Raw genomic sequence first — 23,615 nt, 5'->3', positions numbered from 1 at the left:
ACTATCGCACCAACACACGCTCTTTACTGTCAACACAACCCGAGAATAACGGGTCATCGGTTTGATAATCCACCTCCAGTCATCCCAGGTGCCTATTCCAGTGGATATGTTGCAAATAGCAACGTCCACTGTGTTAATCAGTGATAAGCTTTCATGTTGAAAAGGGTGTCAAAAGCGAAATAGGGGTTAGAAAAGGAGCTCTACAACGTCTAGGGGATTGATGATTGGTTTTTAGTCATCTACAGGCGGTAGCTTATCTTGTGTCGTTGCACAGGGTAGAGTCTGAATTTTGGAGGAATATGGTGAAAATAGGCACAGGGTAGGATTATCCATCATCCACGACATGATAGGACAAAGAATATAAATACATTTCATAGCTTGGCTGTCTCCTAAAAACCCTTCAACCCTGAATATTCCTAGGGAAGTACTAACACTTCTGTCAATACTAGCTAATTACTTGGTTGAACTTGGTAAATGCTTGGTTGAACTAGGCTAATCTTACTTGGTAAATAGAATGTCTGGAAATTCTGCTGTGCTGTGCTATGCTACACTGTGCCACGGGGCATACCATGGCGTGTCCTGTCGTGTGCATCCTTACTTTACCTTTTTTTTAAGACATGTCGATTCCCTTCAAATTCAATCCAAATTCGAATTCAGTCATCACACCATCCTCAAGCCACGCCCTTTTTTGTTTTTTTGTTTTTTTGTTTTCTTTTGTTTCTAAAGGGGGATTAGAGGGTACATGTATTAGCATTATTACCAATATAAGTGGTGTGGTATGACTTTAGAGATGGTCTACACTGGGTTTTAGATGGCATGGTATGTAATACAACACAGTCAAGCAAAGTCGAGTACAATAAATGTAAAAGTGTAAATAACATGGCATGGTATCTCTAAGCAACAACTCCAATCCGAGCCCGTCCTATATCCACCTAACACCATCCGATTCCTTGCCATCCCCATGTATAAATCTGTACTATACTATACTATACTATACTATACCATTCGACTGGATACATGGCCAAGCATGCATCCCAAATGTGATAGAGTATGTAAACGCAAACCATCCCTGCCCCTCTCATCCAAGCAATCATATACACCCACTCTCGCTCACCCGCTCAATGTGGAGTCCCGAGGAGGGAGGGGGAAGGGAAGAGAGGGGAGGGAGGAAGGGTATGATGCAAAGCAAAACTGTACAAGGTCCCCACACCACGCGGGGTAAGTAGACAGACAAGAAAGGGGCAGATTTCAAGACTTGAACATTCGCAACAACAGGAATCCCATGCATTGCGCCAAGAGTGCGGTGGAGGTGGAGAGAAGACTGAAAATCCTGGTAGCCTACGCGATAAACGAGGGACGAGTGAGAGGATAGTGGTGGTGGTAGTTGCGGAGTGTCGTCAGTGTCATAAGAGCGCTTTGCGTCCCATGTGCGGTCCATTGACGATGCAACGTGACTACCGGTTACCAGCTTCGAGCTGACCGGGCGTGACTTGTGAGGGTGGCGATGCACTCGACTCATTGGTAGCGTTGGGGTTCCGTCCGAACCAGTTGGAGAGTGTAGGACCTTGGGGACGAGCAATGTGGAATCTTGGTCGCCAGGTCGATGTCCCACTAACTTGTTCCGCCAGCTGAGTCGTTGTCGTCCCGTTATCTAAACCGGCGCGCCCCGGACGAATGGGCCCTCTCAATCGCCCAAAGCGGTCGGTACGCTCCGTCGTCTGACTTGCTGGGCTAGCCTGGTTATTCATGATGACGACGCGGGAGCGTGAAAAAGGGTTGCCTCGTGTGGTCGTCCAGACGGCCTGCGGTGAGGCGAGGACCGCGACGGAGCGACGACCGCTGGCAGGCTCGGTTTCGCCTTCTGGGCGGGGCTTGGGGATGTAGTAGTCTGCTTTACAAAGCGGGCAGCAGGCTCGTCGGCTGGTGAGCCAAGGGTCGACACAGCTAGCGTGGAAGGCATGGCCACAAGCTAGTCCACGGACGTCGTCATCGTCTTCTAGCGTGTCGATACAGATGGCGCAGGTGTCACCAGGATCAGCGAGCATTTCTGGAGCAGCAGCTGTGGCAATGGGGTCGTCATCGTCGTCCGAGTCGTCTTCTCGTTCGCGGACGTTGGCGTTGGGGGTGGGGGTATGCGTAGTCTCGGAGACCTCTGTCTTCGTAGGCGACTTCTCTCCATCCCTCTGCTTGACTGGAGCGTTGTCTACGCCTTCTTTCCTATCTACGCTTGCCCGTGGTGATGTCTTGGGCGCAGGCGTGGTCGTGGCAGCATGATCCTCGCGAGCCATGGAGAGCGCCGTGTCAGGCCGTGGGCTAGAGCCTTCCTCCTTTGCTGAAATGATACCCTCGACATCCTTGAGGCTTCCGGCTCTGCTCTGCGGTGCGGTTGCTATGCCTCCACTCGATGGCAGCCCTTGTGTCTCACGACTGGACTTCCACATCTTGTACTTGATCAGGGGGAAGCGCTCGTTGACTTCCTCCATGGTCATGAGCTTCTTTTCCCGTCGCCTTCGATGCGGACGAGGCATGGCCGTGAGGTCGATGGGCTCGATTTGGCCATTTGCGGCAGCGGCGCGGCGACGATTATAGCGGAAGCAGTATTTGACACCGACGATGATCCTGAAGGGTTTGTTTGTCAGCACAACCATCACCACGGGGCTTACTAATGATTGCCGACATACCACAGGTTTGTGAAGACGACACCAAAACCTAGTGCGACGAAGAACAGCAGGGGCGAGCTGGTAGGTCCACCAGAATTGCCATTGCCCTGGTTGCCCTGAGGCGGCTGGGTAGGCGCGGGATCGGCAGTCGAGGCGGTAGACATGGTTGAAAGCGGAGGCTACCATCTACTGTTCCATGTGTCTAGCAGAGAGGACGGGCAGTCTGTTTGTGTGTCTGTCGGCGTGAGACAAGACGGTGGTCAGAAAGCAAAGGTGATGTAGTCGAGCAAGACAATAGCAGGCGCACGCGCGACGAGTTTTGCAGCGATTGCAGCGATGAATTCGAGGCGGTTGTGGCGGACACAATGGGGGGCGTCGGCGTAGAGTAGCGGGTGGAAGACTTGTCGATGGTGACGGCACCACTTGTTGGAGGCGTGGCGAGGCGGGCGGGCGAGCGAGCGAACGTCGAGTGTCGGCTGGCCGGGCTAGCCAAGCAAGAGGGCGATGTGCGACTGCCGGAATGGCGATGAAATCCAACGAATAGCTCTTGTCCGTAGCGGCGGGGATCACCAATGGGCTGCGATCAACCCATGCGGGCTGTACGGTAGATTATATACTCCAGGTGGATGGGATAAGTTATGGATGTATTGGTTACAGGCACAGTATGGTAGAGTAGGTGGAGTAGTATTGTTGGTGTTTGCTGTCAGTCTGTCAGTCTGTCAGTCTGTCAGTCGCCGAGGGCTACGCCTCGCGGTCCTGGGTGCAGTGTGCAGCGTGTATTAATGGCAGTCGCTGCTGCAGTGAGGAGGAGTATGGTACAATCGAGGTGAATGGTGAGAAGGGGATGAAAGAGAGAGGGAGAGAGGGAGAGAGGGAGAGAGGGAGAGAGGGAGAGAGGGAGAGAGGGAGAGAGAGAGAGAGAGAGAGACTGTGGGTGACAAAGGAAGGCTAGCAACTTCCAAGGTTCGAGGGCCCTGCAAGCATGGGGGAAGGAAGAGGGGAGGGGCCCGACTCAAGCGATCAAAGTGGAACCAGTCGAATCGCCATTGTGCAGATCCATTGAGCCTGCAATCATTGTACTTTGCATGCGCGTGTGTGCATCGTGGTGTGGGTGGGTGTTGTCGGCCTTGAAGGGGGGGGGGATGGATCACACGGCGCATCAGCCTCAAACCTGGCAGAGTCTCTGCGGGCCGTCGCATACAATACTCTAGATGGATGCCTACTACACAGTATCCGCTTATCGACTGTTTCAGATTACATTGTTTGCAAGGTAGGTTTGCGTGGGGGATCCAACCATGAAACTCATCACGGGCTTCGTTCGAATCGCGAAAACAATGGGCAACATGGTGCGGGATATGACGATAGCAGAGAGAGATGTTGGTAAGATCATCCTACCATCGGTACCGTACCTGATTGTGACACTCGCTACTCCAGTTACCGGTCCTTACTGACTGTCTACTCTACCTGTCCAGAGTACTATCGGTATACCACCAAAACCCATTCTCTCTGATCGCTGTTGCATCTGCATTCTTACTCTACTCTACCCCAGAAACTACCTAGCTGTTTGCAGTTAGCCCAAAGCAGGCCGGAGCTGAGTCAAGTCAATGTCTCCACCAAGCAGCTTACACTTACTCTAGTACTTGCATGTCGTACTCTACTCCCAATCACCTTGCTTCGTCTTGCTGTACCTGGTAAAGTCGCGGCAAACTCAAAGCAAGTCAAGCGACTCACTCCAACTGCCACCCGAACTCGTTCCCGCTTTGCCGCTCAATCTACACTGAACACTCGCCAAGATAGGTAGTCGGTACATCTACTCTACACACTGGCTTACCAATTACTTACCGACAACAGCAATCATCTACACACCCATCCGTACTGACTACAGTACTCTAGCCCTAGCACATACCCATCAACTCAAGCTAACGGCTCCACGATCCGCCCATACCTATCTGCATCTGCATCTGCATCTGCCCTGCCCTGCCCTGCCCTGCCCTGCCCGCAATCGTCAACCCAACCATGGCTGAGCCTGCCGAGGAAAATCCAATTGTCTTCTTTGACATCACTCTAGGAGGTGCGTAGACTACCTTGGACAGAGATTACCTATTCTCTCCCCACCCCAGTTCCCCATGTGACTGCGACTGCGCATCACACCCTACAGCAGCCAGTACAACAAACAAACAAACCAACAAAACCAACAACAAGATTGACTCTGGGATATGCTCAGACTGACCGGTTTCCCGCAGGCGAGAAATTGGGTCGAATCAAGTTTGAACTTTTCCAAAACGTCGTGCCCAAGACCGCAGAGAATTTCCGTCAATTCTGCACTGGCGAGACGAAAAACAGTCGAGGCCAGCCGCAAGGCTACAAGGGGAGCAAGTTTCATCGTGTGGTAGGCGAAGCTCCCTATCTACCTAGACAGCATCCAAGCCATGTCATCACTGACACGACTACCTAGATCAAAGGCTTCATGATCCAAGGCGGCGACTTCATCAACAATAATGGCACTGGCTCACGCACCATCTGGGGCACAGAGAAGTTTGCCGACGAAAATTTCACCCTGCCACACGACAAACCAGGACTGCTCTCCATGGCAAATTCTGGGCCGGTACGTTTGTCAAATCTCCGTCTCAGGTCTCGTTCATCTGTCCCCGTCCCAATCTGGCATGTTGCATCCGCGTATCATGGCTAATGCTTGGACCAGAACACCAACGGCTGTCAGTTCTTCATCATCACCGCCAAGAATGGAACACCCCATCTGAATGGAAAGCATGTCGTGTTTGGCAAAGTCATCGAGGGCATGGATGTGGTCACCAAGATTGAGAACACGAGGACAGTGTCAAACCCCGAGGGCAAGCCGATGCAAGATGTCACAATTGCGCAATGTGGTGAGATGTGAGCAGTAAAGAGGAAGCCCAGCTATTATCTACCTAGTTGCGACATGTGGGCGAGTGCAATCATCCAACTTGAAGTCTTGCACCATGGTTCGCAGTGAAGAATAAAAAAGCTTGCTGACATAATCTGGGACCCATTGAAAAGTCTCACCCACCTACGAGACCGTCGCGTGCGGCCATCCCCGCCCTCGCCTTCACTTTTTCTCTTCCCGCCCACAAACACCGCCAACCAACGTCGAATTCCCGCGTCACCGTTGCGCCTGCTCAAATGTAGCCACCGACTCTTCCAACCACCTCTTGCACTTCAACTTCAACATGGTCTCTCTTGCCTCAACGGAAAGGGCAGCGCTTGGCACCGTCGTCCCGAGCGTTGGTGGCAGCCTCAAGCGTAGACACGCCGACAGCTCGTCCGACGCAGAAAACAACGCCCCATCGAGCCAGCTGAAACGCCGCCGGGTGACGTTTGATCCTGATGTGGATGTGCGCATCCTGAGCGACGACAAGGACAAGAGCCTGGAACTGGTGGGCGAGGAAGTACGGAGGGCGATGGAGAAACACGGTGCGGGGGAAAAGGCGGCCTACGATGGGCTCAAGGGCCTGTTCAGGGAAGCACCCACCTCCAAGGATGCCCCTCTTACCGGCCTGTTGCAAAAGTACCTCATCGCCCTCAGCAACCATGCGCCCCTTCTCGACCACAGCTGCAAGGGTCTCGTACACGCTGTCATCGATTGCAGCTGGATTGCACGCAATGAGCACTTTGTACGCTCGTACCGCCACTTCCTCCGCTCGCTGCTGTCAGTCCAGACTGGTTACATGTCCACTATTCTCCAGATGCTTGTCAGCATGTTCCTCAACCCTCCCCCAGTAAATGCCCGGCAGCAAGACGACCCTCCTGTTCAGCGAGTCCGCCTCCAGACTCGAGTGCACGAGACGCTCAAGTCCATCCTACGACACAGCCCCATGGCCAGCACCTTCCTCGCCCCCGTCATCACACACACATTCCCATTCTCCGACGATGACGCAAAAACGCACGTCGAGTTCATCCGCAACATACTCAAAGTCAGCGAGTATGCGCCAGAGATCAAGGGCGAGATTCTCTCACTTGTCACGGAGAAGCTGGTCAAGATCGACGTTCAGATGCAAGTAGACATGGAAGACTTGGATGATGACGTCGATGAGCGTCTCGTAGGCGATGCCATCAACGACGCCGAAGACGACGATGATGATCTTAGCGACAATGGCTCCGTCTCCAGCGAAGAGAGTCTCGATCCAGAAGAAGCGCGCGTCAAGCAGATCAAAGAGCTCATGCGCAAACTGGACAATATCATGGATGTCCAATTTGCATACTACGACTCCATATTCGAAAAGGGCAATCTTTTGGCAATTGACGAAATCTTCGAATCCCTTCTCTCTCAATTCGCAAACATCATCCTCCCCACCTATCGCTCCCGCCATACACAATTCGTCCTCTTCCATTTCTCTCAAACTTCCTCAGATCTCATCAACCGGTTTGCAGGTTGTTGTTCGCATCTTGCCTTTGACCAAGGCCGTCCACAACTCATGCGCGCGAGCGCAGCGGCCTACCTTGCGTCGTTTATCGCGCGCGGCGCCCACGTTTCCCGGGAAGTAGTACGAGACGTGTTCGACCTTCTTTGCTACCACCTCGAAGCACTGCGCATAACCCACGAACCCTTATGCAAAGGCCCCGATCTCCGCCGCTACAGTACCTATTACGCCATTTCACAGGCACTCATCTACACATTTTGCTTCCGCTGGCGCGACCTCATCATCACCCCAGATGACACGCCGCCCACTGACGAGGACATCATCTACCACGAGGGCGACTTCACATGGCACTCATCCGTGCAAGAAGTCCTTCGCCGAAATATTTTTTGCCGCCTCAACCCGCTCAAGATCTGTGCGCCGACAATTGTATCGCAGTTTGCGCGCATGGCGCACCACCTGCGTTTCATGTACATCTACCCGCTCATCGAAACAAACAAGCGCGTTCGTCTGGCGCGGAGTATGGCGAGCGGCTACCTCGATGGTATTGGAGGGCGCGAGACGGCGCTGACGGGCAAGCGCGGCGAACAGACCTTTCTTATGGATGCGTATTTTCCGTTTGACCCCTATGTGCTGCCGAAGAGTAAGAGGTGGGTTGAGAGCGATTATGTGCAGTGGAAACCTGTGCCTGGTATGCCTGTTGAGAAGGAGGAGGACGATGACGATGACGAAGAGGAAGATGACGACGAGACGGATAGCAGTGTAGACGGGGAGAGCTCTGACGAGGAAGGTGGGACAAAGGATTTGACACCCCATGATGACCTGGACGACGGCAGCACAGAAGCTAGTCTATAACGTCCCTCCTCCCTTTTCGTTTTCTCCAACTTCAAAACGACACGGTTACTCACGGGGCGTTTTGACGGACTCAAAAGGACACATTCAAGCATTCCTCAGCGATTTGTGTTGCATCCAGGCGCTCTGTCTTTTTTTTCTCTCTTTTCAGCACTGTGAACACTGCTTCTAGGCCTGGTTTTCTGGTCTAGCCAAGCGTAGATAATGAACTCTTTGATAATGATTCCGACCTTGACCTTGAATTTCCCTCCCATCGTCTGCGTGGTGTCTGCCTTGTCGTGCTGCACGGTTCACGCATTTCTGGTTTCCAACTTGCTTGGCTGAACAGCTTGTAAGTATATCTTTTGCCAATTACTTCCTCCTGTTCTCATGGCGGTGTAATCTGGTCGATGCGGACATGACGTGTGCGATGCGATGCGGAAACGTGGGAATACGCACGACTGGAACTGTGGTTGTTTGAGGTGCAAGTGTGTCATGCATACATTTCCGTTCATGGACGGTGAAATCTCATACTAATCGCTGGTTTCCGAGCTGGTACTGTAACTCCTATGCCTGTCTATATAGTCTATATAATGTGACAACGAGATGGAGGAACTTGATCTACCTCTGTGGACACTAGAGTCTCCTTGTTCGCTCTGATCGGAATCGTGATGCTACTTGCTTGCTACTGTGTTGGCTAGCGAGCAGCCTTGCAGATTGTGCACATGCATTGCCCGCTGCGAGAGTAGGTAGCAGACGACATGTTGAAAAAAAGAACTACGATTGAAAATATGTGTCGTACATGCTCAGACTTTCTACATGTGCATTTTCATTCCGAATACGGTTTCGTAATAGCTCTTCACATCCCCGCATAACTCCTGGTCTATTCTACATGCCTCCATCCCTACACATTCCCACATCCTCTTCTCCACATCATACCCAAAAACATCCAGCAACGACTTTTCCTCACCCCAGATGCGATGCTGCTTGCCATTGGCCTCCCAAGCCTTTCCCCCAATCCGAAGAACCTTTGTGGGGTTGATCTTGGAATGGTCGGACACGGTGTGGACGAAGAAGGCCCTGGCCTTTCTTGCTCCAATCTCTCCAGAACGATATTTGTCCGTCTTTGTCCACTGGTAGTTTGGTAGCATGGGATTCGGTGCTGGCGGGTCGTACTGCGCGTCCTCGATGGGATCTGCTTGCGCCGCGCCGGCAAAGATGAATTGCCCGTCTCGGTGGAAGCCCAGGGCGCGAATGGGCGTCTTGACGGCGTAGAATGGGGCATTGGCGGCTAGGGCAGCGGCGACGAAGGTCTCTTTGTCGCCTTGGCCTGGCCCGCCCTGAGCCTGCAGGGTATAGTAATACTCGGGTCCGTAGTAGTTGTAGTAGACCATCATGAGCAGACTTTCACGATGGACATGCTTGTTCAGTAGCATTTGGCCTGATTCTGATCCACGGGTGATGGGCGGCACGGGAAGGCCAGCTATGTGATAGAAACTGGCCGATGCTGTATTGGCGTGAAAATCAGGCCATGTGACGAGGCCATGTGTAGTGTATGGCGAGGACTAGATTGCATTAGCAGGTGTGCCCATGACGACGACGACGATGATGATGATGATAAAGATCATCGTAGTACATACGTTGAAAAGCGGTGTTGGATCTTGCGCAGGCATCGAGTCCGCATCGAGAAAAAGCATGTGCCTGAAGGAAGAAAAGAGCATGGCAAGGACCTTGAACTGGTAGTGACTTGGAGTGGCTGCAGCAGCCTTGGAATAAACGTCCGAGACGATGAAGCATCGCGCATTGAGGGTCCGAAGGACTCCCTCACAAGTAGAGCGCACTTGATTGTGTTCTTCCTGGTCGCCCACAAAGACCTGCACTGGAAGGTTGCATCCCGTCCGACGCAGCATGCGGAGAGATACGAGTAGGACAGGGAATTGCTCAATGCCGCCAGTTGTAACGATGCCTGTTTCTTGGCCAACTGGCAGGTTTGGAGCCAGTTGTTTGACAGCAAGTCTCATTCGACGATGGGCTTGCATGAGTTCGGTTTTGGTTTCCAGCGTCAGGTTCAGCCTTTCTGGTCTTTCTTTCTTCTTTAGGGGCTCCCATTCGCGATCGTGCGCGGACATGGGAACGGCTGGCTCTCCAACTGGTGGAGATGATGGTCTCGCATCTTCCAGAGACTTGGCGAGATCCTGCCAGAAGGGTATAAGTTTTGAAGTAAAAGCTTTCGAAGCCGCCGCGTCCTTGTCATATCTGAGATGGACAAAGAAGGATGAGTTGGTCTGTTTTAAAAAGAAGAAAAGGGCAGCCGTGAGTCCGAGGTATGTCAGCAGAGACGCTCGCGAGCAGGATGTCAACCGTGCCGGATTGACCAGCATCATGTGGGGTAGAAGCAATCAGAGGAGAAGAATTTGCAAGATCGATACGAGAAATTGCCAGGCATGATATTGTAGTTGACAAAGTGGCAGGATGCACCACGAACAGTACCACCAAGATTGCGAATTGAACCTGTGGAAATGACCAAGCGGTGCCCAAGGCTGCTGAGTCTTGTCAATATCTACGGATTTCCAGAAACTAGGCGCCAAATGTTGCTTGGTGCAGCTTGGTGAATTTCGGGTATTTGCAGGGACCAGTAACGATGAGGCCGTCGGCTGTCATTCAGATTGCGACACGGAGATCTCCCCTCGAGCTTAGACTCTTGAATGATAACCTCACCAACCCTGTCTTTCGTGGAGTCGTGGAACGGACCACATATCCGTTTGACCAGGGATCATTGGTCTTCCTAGCCGCCTGGATCGATTTGCTTGATCTTGTAGGATGGCACTAATCTTATCAACATTCCTTTCTGCATAAGATGTTCCAGACTGCGAATCCATTGACTGGCCTTATTTTTCTTTTGGGGGAGGGGGGGATGACCATCGCCACAACATGCCATGAATGCAGCATTCCGTCTCATCGGATTGAAGCGCATTGTGTATCCGTGTCTTTCTACACCGGCCCACAGACGGCCCTGCCTTTGGATTTGCCTGCTGATCATGGGAGTTGTTTTACGCCCTACTGGCACAAGGCCAATCTTCGGTCAGGGTGATAGGTAAGGACAGTGGTAGATACACAGACCGCGGTGGCGGGTTGCAATGTGAGGGCTACAAGTTTTGAAAAGTATCTTGTTGTCTAAAACATGATGGAAAAAGTAGGTACAGGCTTCTACTTACTGTTCGTTAGTTTCGTCAAACTCTCCTGTTTGTGTCTGTGACAGGTTAGGATTCCCGCCCCGAATGAGCTCTTGTGCTGAGGTGGGTAGGGGCTTGGCGTTACCGGAGTCTTTCCCGCCGGCCCCTAACCTTGGAACTCAGAGTAACCTTGAACCTTAGCTGGGTACAGGTGGTCAAACACCCAAGGACACTCCGATGCAGAGTCATACATACTATGTAGACACCTGGTGCAGCAGATCGCTCACGTCAGCTTGTGGACCAATTTCGAGTTCTCACAAACCAACCATGTATGCTGCGAAATTACGCCTTCATGATCCTCAGAAGAGCACAGAGTACCTCATTACGACCTTGGCTTCGAACGACAGCAAATTCAGCTTGAGGGATCTCTAGGTTCCCATGACACAAGGCTACACCCTTTTCAAGATTGCTATACCTCAAATTCGGACCAGGAGAATCCTTCCCCACACAGCCTCGCATTTGTCATTCTTGTGGGTAGCTAATCGCCAGGACGGTGTGATCCATTTCAGGATGACGCACTTCGAGGCAGTGAAAGCATTGAAGAACCGGGAGATTTATTGTGAATGATAAGATGCATCGTTGCAGCTGTTACCAGTATTAGTATACTATACTCAACTATGGGTAGTAATCCCAAATCTCTCCAGTCAAGGCTTTGTACTTGCGCGAACCTCGGTAGCTGAACTGACAATAAATGCTCATGAGACGTGAACGTGTGATCGAGTATGAATCCAAGTTGCGTTGTTCATAAGAAGCTCCCACTACTGAACCGATCGCTAAAACCTTTGCTTTTATTCAACATTTCCCTCCGCTGTTTGTGGCTCACCGTCCCACTGACCGCCATATCCTTCTCGTAGTCGAATGCGCGTTTGCTCGGATCATCTTCCTTCTCCTTGCCTTCGCCTTTCTCCTGATGCTGTTCAACCAGACTCTTGCCTCTCGCCGCATCGATCTTTTCCTTCATCTTGCGCGCCCTCCGCTCCTCCTCTTCACTGTGCTTCGACTTCACATTTCCTACAGGCGCATTGGAAGGTGCAGCGATACCCAAGGCTTCGTTTTGTAGCCGTTTGAGCTTTTGCTCGGGAGTCTCGGTCCAGGCACTGCTCATGGCACCGCTACCTGCTGCGCCCTTGGTCGAATTGAATTTTCGAGCGCGCATCTTTGTGGGGTCCATGCGTGCGGCGAGATCGTCTTGCGTGGGAGGGAGGGTCATCCATTCGTCGCGTTGTGCGCGCTTGGGTGCTTCGCTGAATCGAGGGTCCGTGTCGAATGCAGATTGAGCTGCCGGCGAGCTGCGATTGCCACGGCTAATGTAGGCGCCATCTGGAGGTGGTGGAGCAGGGCCAAATTCATCCTCGCTGCTGTCAGAATCGTCGTTTTCGGCGACATGTGCTGGCCGTTGATCGAGTGGGGCGGGTGGTGGTGCTGGGCCGACTATGCGCGCAGGTTCCGAGGGCTGTGGATGCGCAGGGCCAACATTGCTATGGCTATTGTTGGAATCGCTGGCATGCGACTCGAGGCTTGGGGGCAGTGAAGGGCCTAGAGTGCCACACGATGGGGGAGCGGAAGGTGGCGATACTGGGCCTTGGACGCGGCGCCGCTTGTCGCCTGATTCCGGACTGGATGCGCGCTCGACGTCGTCATCGTCGTCGCGACCTCGTTTCGTGAGATGAGGAGGAAGTCGTGGTCCGACTGGCATTTGTGGGAGTGTGGAGGGACAGTGACAGTGTCTGGTGTAGTTGTCGTTGTAGTGACAGACACTAAGTGGTGCCCAGATCCATGACGTTCCAAGCTTGGACCGTCTGGCTGTACTCTATTCCCGCCTGGTCAACCTTCCTTAGCTGTGAACTGCCGTCGGCGCGGAGCAACTCGACAAGTACCGGTAGCATATAAGCCATAGTCCCTGAAGCTGAAGCTGAAGCCGATGCCCTCGTCCATCTGCGCGCTGTCATCTAAACTTCCATCTCACCCAACTCGAACGTCTGGCATCAGCATCTCCTGCCACGCGCACCCGAGCACCCCCGCGGCCGCCTATCTCGACGTAGGTCCATGTTGTCGTTGGACCTAGGCATGATCTAGACGCACATCACAATCAATAGCCATCGCACGATACTCAGATCCTAATTGTATGAAGGGATGCTGGGTAGATCAAGAGCCTCATGAGCTCAGATTCAGGGGAGAGCCACTCCAGCGCTCGCAATGACCAGGAAGACGAGACAGACATTGGACATGGCGCAGACCACGAATCAACCCAGCTGGATGATGATGGCCGAGACGAAGCGACCCTGAACCCGAATGGAAACGACAACTCTCAATTCGAGCGTCAAGTCATAGGCAGCAGCGTTGACGGCTTAACCTTTGCCAGAACTAAGAGCATACCTCTACCGGTACCAGATGAGCATGAGTCGGTGTCAGAGGCATCATCAAGACCTAGAGTCGAGCGACCAGAGAGTCCACAATCTGCTTCCATTCCGGACGACACACCATCCATTCAGGTAGGTCATGAAAGCATTATTACAATTTCTCTTGACACCGCCTGATTCCTGTAGGGTTCGAGATTGTCGTCGCCCGGCAGCAGTATACCCGCATCACATGCTTCACTGCGAGCGCACCGACCGAATTCTCTCCAGCCATTCGAACGCCGCTTCTCATCACGCCTCTCGCCTTCGCCACGAGCTTCACCGCGCGTCCAATCGCCATCCTTCTTGTCCCCAAGCTCACGCCAGTCCTCTGTATCTAGCAACCCCGTGTTTCGACAGCTTACGGATGGAGGCGGACTGGACATAGACACAACGCAAGCTCCCTGGGAAGTTGTGCGATGGACAAAGCTGAAAAGGATCACGACACAGCTCTTCTCGGAAGTGGGCAGGCGCAACTTTGGCCGACCCACCTGTCTCAATGTCACGGTTTCATTGGTGATAGGGACGTCAAAGGGCTTTATCTTGGTCTTTGATTATCAGCAAACACTCAAGTCTATTATTGGGCCGGGCACCAAGGGTGAGTTCCCATCCACGCTGAAACGAGACGTTCGGCTCACATGATAAAATTCACATAGCCGTTGAATGCGGCCCTATCACCGCACTTTCAACTTCTGCCGACCATTCTACTGTTGCTGGCGGACATGCCACAGGTCATATTTTCACGTGGGAGTTGGCGAAACCAGCGAATCCTTTCATTCACATACCGCCCCTAGACCGAGCGAGGCTTGACGACAAGAAGTCAGATAGCCATGTATCAGGTGCTGCAATTCTCCACATTGGGTTCTTGGGAACTAGGCATACGGCTCTAGTATCAGCAGACGATGCGGGTATGGCCTTCTCCCATCTGGCGACACGTGGACTGGGGGCAATTGCGCGAACCGTGAAGACTTCTCGGATTCTTGGAAGATACCCGCTTTCGGCAAAGTCGATGGAAAAACCGCGCAAATCGAGTTCGGTACTTGCATTTGCCCCATTGCCTTTAGGCAATATAGAGCAGCCGACAGATGACATGGGTCTCACAGCCATGTTGACCCCGTATCTCCTGGTCATCGTGTCAACAACCCCGATCGCTCAAACTCAACATAAAGCGCCCCGCCCAAAAGACGTTACACCCCATGGTACTCTGAGCGGATGCCTAGCATGGTTTCCAGCTGTCAAACTCAAGACCCCTTTCAATGATACTAGAAAGTCTGTTTCAAAGACAAAACTCGCGTACTCATGGTCCAACGTCCTGACGATACTTGATGTCGAGGCTACTCTCGCGCCCGCCTCGGAAAAGGAAAAGCCACCTGAACTCCATTTCCAAGCACGCAATCGATGGAAAGCGGACGAAGCTATTGTGGGCATTCAATGGCTCAGCCGCTCAGTCTTAGGAGTACTCACTATCAGCCAACGGCTAGTAATCCTTGAAGACACTAAACTACGCGTGACGGATTCATTCGATCTATTGCAAAAGCACATATATCACTCAGATCTTTTCTCACGGCAACTGAATTCTGCCATAGAACAACTCGACCAGAACGATGGCTCGTTGCATGGCGTTGTGGCCGATGCCTTCTACATGAGCTTTCGAGCCTATAAGGGACGACTCTTCCTATTAGGCTTCAACGATCTGTCAATTGGTACCTTGTCAAACTGGGCCGACCGATTACTAGCATTCATGGAAGACGGTGATTTCATTTCGGCCATTAGTCTTGCGACATCATACTATATCGGCGACACGGACAAACTGACGGTCGGACTACCTGAGGACGATAATGCACGACATGCCCTTGTCCAGGAAAAGCTTATCGAAATGATTACTGCATCAATGAAGTACACCTTCGCACGTAATGATGATTGTGATCACGAAGCTCGGGAGCAGCGGTTCAAAGAGCTAGCCGAAGTAGTCTTTGCAGCATTGATCGCCATGCAAGAGCTGGAATTTCTTTTCGAAGATGTCTTTGACGCCTTTCAGGAAGCATCTGCAGAGAAAGCCTTCCTTGAGACTCTGGAGCCCTACATCCTGGCAGGAGAGATCATCGCCGTACCACCAAACGTACTCAAGGAGCTTATCACCTTCTATGCATCAGCAAACCGCGCTATTCAGCTTGAGGAGATGATCTGTCAACTAAGTACGGATACGATGGATATACACCAGGTCACTACATTATGCCAGCAGTACGTTCTTTATGATGCACTGATTTATGTATGGACTCGTGCTATTGGCGACTACATTACGCCCCTGACCAACATACTCGAACTCATCAAGCTCGTGGATCACGACGTGAAAGAACGTGATAACATTTATTTGTCATCAGCAAGAAAGATATTCGCGTACCTCGCATATACTTTTACCGGACGAATATATCCTGCCGGCGTCTTAATGGAAGATGAGCATGCCTTTAGTGCTAAGAAGGATATGTACCGCTTCTTATTCTCAGGGAAGAATGTTCGATGGCCACCCGGCTCAGGCACAGTTATCTTGACACGAAATTATGGAGAGACTGAACCGCCCTTTCCATACCTACAACTTGTTCTGGACTTTGATGCATCGAGTTTTATGAGCATGTTGAATGAAGCATTCGAAGATGGCTTTCTCAACGGCGAACAGGATCTTGCAAGCGGTGATGATGGCAACGGCGTCCAGTATGGCTCAACGTTCACACCAACGCGCCAGTATATCATCAGCATCCTCTTTGGCATCATGACGCCCGGAAACTTCGATCCTGAAGACATCATTTACTTCTACATGTTTGTTGCGCGCAATTTGCCCAAGTACCCACAACATATCATGCTTCCAGGGACCTCGTTACACAAGGTGCTCGTGGGGCTCTGCCATTATCCAACGGAGGCTATTAAGGAAGACTGTCAACTCTCTGTAGAGTATTTGCTTTCCATCTATCATCCGCCCAATCCCCAAAGCCTTGTTCCACTATTTGAGCATGCCAGGTTTCATCGGGTGCTCAAGTCAGTCTACCGAGGTGCGCAGCAATATGCCAAGCTGCTCGAAACATACCTGGATGACACTGAGGACCGGAGCGCTGTGTTCGATTGTGTTACCGAGCTCTTGCGGCCAGAAAAAGCCCTGACGAAGAAGCAGATTAACGAGGTCACAGCCATTATCACTCACCGCGCGACTGAATTCGCAGGGATAGATGCCGCGCGAACCGCAGCTATGCTTAAACAATCCTCACCCGAGCTCTTAAATGATGTTTTGATGGCTCTCGAGGGCGACGCAGATGTGCAGTACCGCTACTTGGAAGCACTGATTGAACCCGAGCAGTCACGCCATGTCGATGTTGCTTCTGTGGACGAGACGCTACCATCTCATTTCATGGAGCGTTATGTCCAGCTCATGTGTACTTACAATAGCTCGCACGTCGCAGGTTTCGTCAGTTCACTGAAGTCAGGTGATCTAAGACTCGAGCCAGTGCTTCCAGCTCTAGAGAAGAGCGGAGCTATTGATGCGGCAGTGACACTCATGGCTCGCGATGGCCTAGTACAAAATGCCATGGACCGCCTCGTCAAGCACGTTTTGACTCTGGAGACTGCTTTGATCGGGCTAATCACTGCGGCAACAGACACGCCCGATGTTTCCAACTCTGAGGAGGCAATCCTCGACTTGATTGATGATATACAAAAGTATGTCAAGGTTGGCATCTGGCTATGTCAAGGACAGACCTGTGCAATAGAGCGAGATCCGGAGTCTCAGATTGACCACCGAAGATCTGCCTACGGCGGGATTTGCGAGTCAGATCTCGTCCTAGATGAGGTATTATGGCTCGAGCTCATCGATACTGCAGTACGCCTCATCCGCGAAACTTTTTGTGCTGTCGGATCATTCAATGATGCAATCACGTCTATCAAACCGACCAGTTCCCCCACAATCGACACTGCACGCATAGTTTCCACACTTCGCACTTCGGTCCAACAGGTGTTCTCCGCCCTCCTTGCATCTACGACTACTCCTACAAAGCAAAAAGCTACTACTTCTGCCCATCCGCACGCCACACCTATTCTACCAGCACTTCGCCACAGGCAAATTCATGCCCAGTCTAACCCCTCCTTTCTCCGCATCCTGCGCTGCTTCCTGGCCCGCGCGACACAAACATACTCGCCCTCGCTATCGCATCTGCGTTCGGTCCTCACGGAAATCTTCGCGGCGTACACCTTTGAGGAGACGATTCTCAGTCTGACAAATCGCTTCTTAGATAAAGAGTCCTTCGAACACGTTGCTGAGATCAATGAGCTTAGGATTTGTGGCTGGAGGCCGCGCGGCCAGGTCTGCGAAGGCTGTCGGATGAGAGCCTGGGGGCCCGGGGCTGGGACAGGCATATGGGAAAGCTGGGAGAAACGCGAGGGCGAGAGGGAGAGAAGGAGGATGGTAAAGGAAGAGAGCGAGGGTGGAATTGGAACGAAGGGCAAAGGGAAGAGGCCTAGTGAGGCAGAGCTTGGGGTTTCCGGGTCAGGACAAGGGGAGTCTGGCAAGTTGGTGTTGTTTGGGTGTAGGCATTTGTGGCATATCGGTTGTTTAGACGCAGAGGTCAAGGATGGGGCGGCAGGTACTGGTACCGGTCAGGGCGTACCGCTAATGACGTTGCGTTGTCGACTTTGTATAATTGAAGGTTCAACATGAAAAGTTGTAGTAATAGGTAAGCGGATCGTAATTCATCTGCCGTAGTGCGACAATCGTATATTGTGCCGTATTTCAAATACCGTGCAGTGTCTAACGATAAGGGCCTAAATGCGATGTGTAATGTGATTATATTGTCCTAATCTAGGAGGATAGGAGCTATCTATAGGCAAGCACTAGTAAGGGGCTAAGCCTATATAAGGATTACACGTGACTAAGGTATCTATAATTATAGCATCTACTCCCTATAATAAAGCATACGTCCCTATAAGAACTTTATACCCCGCTATAGTAACTATACTAGTCTAGATTGTTCTAAAATAGAAATAGTATTCTTAGAACCCTCTATAGTAACTATAGCATCCCCTACAGAACCTATAGTAGTGTAAATATTTCTAATTTCCTCTATAATCCTATTTAGGGTTATTTTCTACTAGAAATATAGTATAATATATAGGCTATTAGTATAATATTACTATCTAATTAATATCCTACTATATATATTATGTTATAAGGTAGGGTATTAGTAATTACTTGTGCCCTATTTTAGTCTATGCGACAGCTATTATAGGGTATAGGTTTAGTACTATTATAGTAGGATAAGTAACTTACCTATAAGCTATAGTGTTCCTAAGAACTAACTATTTTATCCTAACACTAGCTACTTTATATTATAGCTACTAAGATCCTTATACTATAACCCTACTAAAACTTCACGTAATAGCCTAATATAGCCCTATCATAGCCTAATATACTACACTCTAGGTATACAAAAGAGTATATAGGAAGGCTCTAAAAGTCCTTTATAGAAATACAAATAAACACTCCTTTATACCTTGCATTAAGCACACTCTACCTTAACCGTAACAAACGCTCCACTACACTATTTTAGCCACCAAGTGGGACTTACTAGTAGTTAGCTTAGGGGTAAGATATGTTATTTCTAGACAATCCTTACCTATAACCCAACTTCCTCCTAAACTGTATTCATATTGGCCGTCAGGAAGGTTTTCTAATCGAACCAATGCTGATCCTTCTCCCTGTGGGATGGTAGATCCAGTGGTATATGTCCCTCTAAGATCATCATCTCTGTTAGGATTGATAGCTGCGGCTGCTAAAGTAACAGCCAAGTTGACGCCAGCGGCCTGATACAGAATTTCGACGGTTACTGAAAAACGGCCATTTACTACTGGACTTCTCCAGCCGCGCGATTGAATTGTATGTTGACTATCAGGTCGGAATGCGTTAAATGGAACTAGCACTTGGGAAGGTATATTCTGACCAGCCTCAGGCGCGAATTCATAATCTTGCATTTGTTGGATGGTGGCCTGTGGAAAGGTAATATAAAGGTCCACAACGCGTGACGTGCTAACTCCAAAACATGCGTCAAGTAAACCTCGTGGGCCCAATAATGATAACTCGTTAGAGGCAGGTAAGCAAAATGCTATTGTAACGAATAAAAAGAGGATAGATATTGAATGCATGATTGAAAGTAGAGTAGATGAACCTAAAATATGTGTTACAAATCTTCTTGTAGCCTTCTAGGCTAACGCCTTATATACCTATAATCGCGTCTTAATACCTAAGTTACCTTTGCTTGTTTTATATTAGTTTACACAGCGTATAAGGTAGATCTCTCCTCTAAGGCTAATTTTAGTTAATAGATCTTTATTTTATAGTATATTAAGTTGTATAACAAACTATAATAATAGATTATAATCTATTTAACTATTACACCCTTTATACTACATATTATATATAAGTATATTAGATATAAATAGATGTATTATATATTTAATAACCTATACTCTTTACTAAACTTAATCCTACTCTACCTCTTACACTACTATAATCTTACTCTAGATATTCTAGATTATATATTTATACTTATATATATTTTTACATAAAACATATAGCGCTAGGTAGTAATTTGCTAGGTAGTTAATATAGACTAGTTGTAACAAGGCTAGGCTAAAATAGCTAGCGCTTACTAGATGCCTAGGCTAGACTTGAACAAGGTTCATGGGTTGGCGCTAGGGTCTAGCACTATTATCTTAGGCTAAGCTTAGCTAAGATATATATATTATACTATGTAAGGATTACTTAGCTTAAGTATTCTTGTGCGTACCTTTTAGACCATGGCCGAATTGGTACAGACAGGGGAGATGACGTAGTATTCATTTCATAGGCAGGGCGCCTACCTTGTTACACTAGTAAGCGCGAGGATAATTACTCTATTATAGTAAGAAGAATCAGCACTTTCCCTATTAGTACTAGATGAAACCAAGCTATTTATGACTAACATCGCGTAAGTATTTATTTAATTCTTATAATATAATAGATTTTTTAGCTTATAATTAGACTTAATATATAGGTATTATTTATATACTATATATATATATGCTCCTATAATAGTAATCAAACCTAATACGTACTACATAATTTATGACGCTACGTTCCTGTATAGTTATTAAAATATTAATATTAAACTAATACCTAACTGTATATATCCCACAAAGGGGTCTAGTAGGGTAGGTGTGTCCACTTTTGCCTTATCTGCTGCATGCGACAGAATATTACGATAGGTTCTATTTAACGAATGCTTTGGGTCTATCTACTTAATTCTTAAAATACTAATCTATTAGCTTGTCTTTAGATCTAATGTAGGAAGTCATAGGTATGTGACCATGTGTGTCTCTATCCCGCATCGGTCCTATTCATATAATTACCTTGCATAATTATATTAGCATGTTATTATGCCTAGAGTTTTAAATAACGCTAAATAAGGCATGAAACAATATTAATTGCCTTTTAAGTGTTTAATATGTGTTTGATATGTCACGCGCGTCCTTGGTATTAATCCTAAATATATATATCTTAAGAGAATTTAAGCTTCATCCAAAGTACCACTTACGATACAACTCTGTTTGCCTAACCTTTCACCTGGAGTATCACCATGTATCTCCCCGCCATCGTGCTATCGTCTCTTAGCCTCCTCTGGTACGTATTTATGGCCTAAGGGAACTGTTGTAGTTATAGCCTTTGCTAACTACAGTTGCAAGGCCCCTTACTGCAGCCGACAAGCACCAGTATTGTGCCTGTGAGAAAAAGAGAGCGGGAGGCATCCACCTTGGTGCAACTGTTGGACTTGCACTTCAGTGCAATAATAAGCTCCAATTAGGTGCGCTTCCTCCCTAATTAACACTTTGTATCCTTAACTTGCGTTAATACTATTGAATAGCTCAGCCAAATGGAGGATACTGGATAGCTCATAAGCCAGGCCCTGAACACGGCGGCCCCTATGTAAGTGTTGTCTTCTAATGTAGTATAGCTATAATAGTCTAAGATAAGCTTAGCTACAACTCCCTAATAAAGAGGTAGGGATTGATGGAGATACCTTTCACAGCCTATGCACGAAAGCTGGTGCACCAGCTAGCACCTGTTTTACCTGCAAAGACGCTCCCCAAACTAACTCTGATGGAGGGAAATTATGTTGGAAGAGCTAATGTTAGGCTTTAATAATCACATGATAAATGTGCCGTAACTTAGCGTACACGTGTATACAAGATAATATATGTTGCCTTTATAGCGCTCTTCGTAGACAAGCAACAAATACAGCTTTAGTCTTCTTCTCCTTCTTCTTCTTCGTCTTCGTCTTCGTCTTCACTCTCTTCCCTTCTGGCTGTACCTCCGCAATAGGAACCACGAGCTGGTAGAAGGGCATTTCTCTAGCACAATGACAACAGTCCACACGCATTACTAAGGCTGCGCGCGTAATGGCTGTGTTCGCGCAATTGCCGCCCTAACACTATACTAAGCGCCACAAATGTAAGGATATTAAGCTACCTATATATTATAAGAATGTTATTTTCTAGCAGGAAACAAGTCTAAAGAGGACTGTGCACGACTATCGAAGCGCCTTGCAGGAAACGACCATGCGAGGAAAATCAAAACTAGACACCCGTAAAAACCTACTTCCTCCGAACCCAAAACCCGTTTCTATAACAAGTGTAGTCCTTATTCTAGTTCTTATTGTGCTGTGGCACGGCATGTCTAGTTAAAAACAAGGTCTAGCCTAAGTAAGAATAGGTTGAAACTTGTTTTAGGTAGCAATACGGTAAAAAATTGTTTACTATAGAATGGTACGCTAGGGGTTTACTATATAGGTGTAAACTAACCTTATATATACCTGTAAATAGGTTTAAAGTAGTAGTTTACTTTTTTGTAGTATAAATATAGTGTGGTTTACTATAGACCTATTAGTAGAGTGAATTAAGTAGTTTATAATAGACCTATTAGTAGAGTATATAAAGTGTTATAGACTAGCCTTAAGGGAGAATGCAATAAGCGTTAATAATAGTATTTAGTATCTTAAAGGAGAGATAAGCCCTCTACGCCTTTTTATAGGTGTCTAGTGTGTTCGCTTAGTAGTAGTATTAGACTTAGTCTATCTTGTGTTAGACCTAGGCTTAGGCATAAGCCTAAGTCCTTTATATACCCCTAACCTTCCCCTATAAACTATTGTGAAATTGTCTTTCTAGGGGTCTAGGGTTATGTCTTTATCCTCTATAATCTATATTAGGCTTTATTACTATATTTTTTAGTTTTATTATTATATCTTTATATTCCTTCCTAATTTATAATAGGCCTATATATTAAGTAGTATACGCGTGTAGCGTCTATACGCTTATTTTAGCACCCTACTATAAAAGTTCTAATATAGCTATCCTACCCTACTATAAATTTCCTAAACTTACTTTGTTATATAATAGATTTTCCCTACTAATTAGCCTTTTCTCTAATCTTTTTCTATTAATCCTGCCTATCTAGTCCCTATTATATCTTTATCTATAGCTACTAGTGCTAGTAGTAGTAATCTACTATAAGGCAGTTAGACCCCACGCTAGGCCTACTAAGATAAGGTGCGTACTTCTAATATTCTCCCTATATTTCCTGCACTAACTTTTTATTTAGCACATATCTCCCTAAACCTAGTTGCTTAGTAGCTTTATTATTTCTAGTAACTTAGATAATAAGGAATATAATAGTAGCTTTGTAAAGCTGCTTCCCTATAATTAGTATATTAACTAGCTTTATCTCTTTAGTAAGTATAACTATTAGGAGGGTAGTAGTAAGTTCCCCTTAATTTTTATTTCCTTTATAGCAAGTTCTAACTATATCTAAGGCGCTTATATAAGTCCTGCTATTGCAGCTATAAGACTTATACTTAGTTAGAAGCTATCCTTACTAATAATCCTAATATTTGCTAAGGGTTAGGGTTAGGGTTAGGGTTAGGGTTAGGGTTAGGGTTAGGGTTAGGGTTAGGGTTAGGGTTAGGGTTAGGGTTAGGGTTAGGGTTAGGCTAGGGCGAGTTAGTTAAGAAGTTAGGTTAGGTTAGGCCCGGG

General features: G+C 48.4%; 7 protein-coding genes across 7 annotated transcripts; 3 read left to right on the top strand and 4 right to left on the bottom strand.

Moving 5' to 3' along the window:
- Positions 1–862: 862 nt before the first annotated feature.
- On the bottom strand, positions 863–3,752 carry IAQ61_004027 (uncharacterized protein). Its single transcript, XM_003838629.2, has 2 exons — positions 2,682–3,752; positions 863–2,619 (listed from the first exon to the last, which is right to left on the bottom strand). The coding sequence occupies exons 1-2, from the start codon at positions 2,822–2,824 to the stop codon at positions 1,455–1,457; spliced, it is 1,308 nt and encodes a 435-aa protein (XP_003838677.1). The 5' UTR covers positions 2,825–3,752; the 3' UTR covers positions 863–1,454.
- Positions 3,753–4,150: 398 nt separating this feature from the next.
- Positions 4,151–5,556, top strand: CYP3_2 (Peptidyl-prolyl cis-trans isomerase H; the record flags this gene model as incomplete). Its single annotated transcript, XM_066096171.1, has 5 exons — positions 4,151–4,464; positions 4,512–4,731; positions 4,826–5,049; positions 5,116–5,265; positions 5,362–5,556. Exons 2-5 carry the CDS (start codon positions 4,677–4,679, stop codon positions 5,554–5,556), a joined length of 624 nt encoding a protein of 207 aa, XP_065953489.1. The 5' UTR covers positions 4,151–4,464; positions 4,512–4,676.
- A 310-nt stretch (positions 5,557–5,866) lies between these two features.
- On the top strand, positions 5,867–7,909 carry IAQ61_004025 (uncharacterized protein; the record flags this gene model as incomplete). Its single annotated transcript, XM_003838627.2, has 1 exon — positions 5,867–7,909. The coding sequence occupies one exon, from the start codon at positions 5,867–5,869 to the stop codon at positions 7,907–7,909; it is 2,043 nt and encodes a 680-aa protein (XP_003838675.2).
- Positions 7,910–8,700: 791 nt separating this feature from the next.
- On the bottom strand, positions 8,701–10,266 carry IAQ61_004024 (uncharacterized protein; the record flags this gene model as incomplete). The annotated part of the gene is made up of 2 exons (XM_003838626.2): positions 8,701–9,450; positions 9,526–10,266. 2 exons carry the CDS (start codon positions 10,264–10,266, stop codon positions 8,701–8,703), a joined length of 1,491 nt encoding a protein of 496 aa, XP_003838674.2.
- Positions 10,267–11,860: 1,594 nt separating this feature from the next.
- Positions 11,861–12,814, bottom strand: IAQ61_004023 (uncharacterized protein; the record flags this gene model as incomplete). Its single annotated transcript, XM_003838625.1, has 1 exon — positions 11,861–12,814. One exon carries the CDS (start codon positions 12,812–12,814, stop codon positions 11,861–11,863), a length of 954 nt encoding a protein of 317 aa, XP_003838673.1.
- Positions 12,815–13,274: 460 nt separating this feature from the next.
- Positions 13,275–18,213, top strand: IAQ61_004022 (uncharacterized protein; the record flags this gene model as incomplete). Its single annotated transcript, XM_003838624.1, has 3 exons — positions 13,275–13,610; positions 13,665–14,112; positions 14,171–18,213. The coding sequence occupies 3 exons, from the start codon at positions 13,275–13,277 to the stop codon at positions 18,211–18,213; spliced, it is 4,827 nt and encodes a 1,608-aa protein (XP_003838672.1).
- Positions 18,214–19,088: 875 nt separating this feature from the next.
- IAQ61_004021 (uncharacterized protein) lies at positions 19,089–19,523 on the bottom strand (the record flags this gene model as incomplete). Its single annotated transcript, XM_066096170.1, has 1 exon — positions 19,089–19,523. The coding sequence occupies one exon, from the start codon at positions 19,521–19,523 to the stop codon at positions 19,089–19,091; it is 435 nt and encodes a 144-aa protein (XP_065953488.1).
- Positions 19,524–23,615: the final 4,092 nt, after the last annotated feature.

This window comes from Plenodomus lingam, assembly GCF_022343315.1.
Source record: "Plenodomus lingam strain CAN1 chromosome Unknown contig_19, whole genome shotgun sequence".
In the NCBI taxonomy this organism is placed as follows: domain Eukaryota; kingdom Fungi; phylum Ascomycota; class Dothideomycetes; order Pleosporales; family Leptosphaeriaceae; genus Plenodomus; species Plenodomus lingam.
This window is presented reverse-complemented; position numbering and strand designations above follow the sequence as displayed.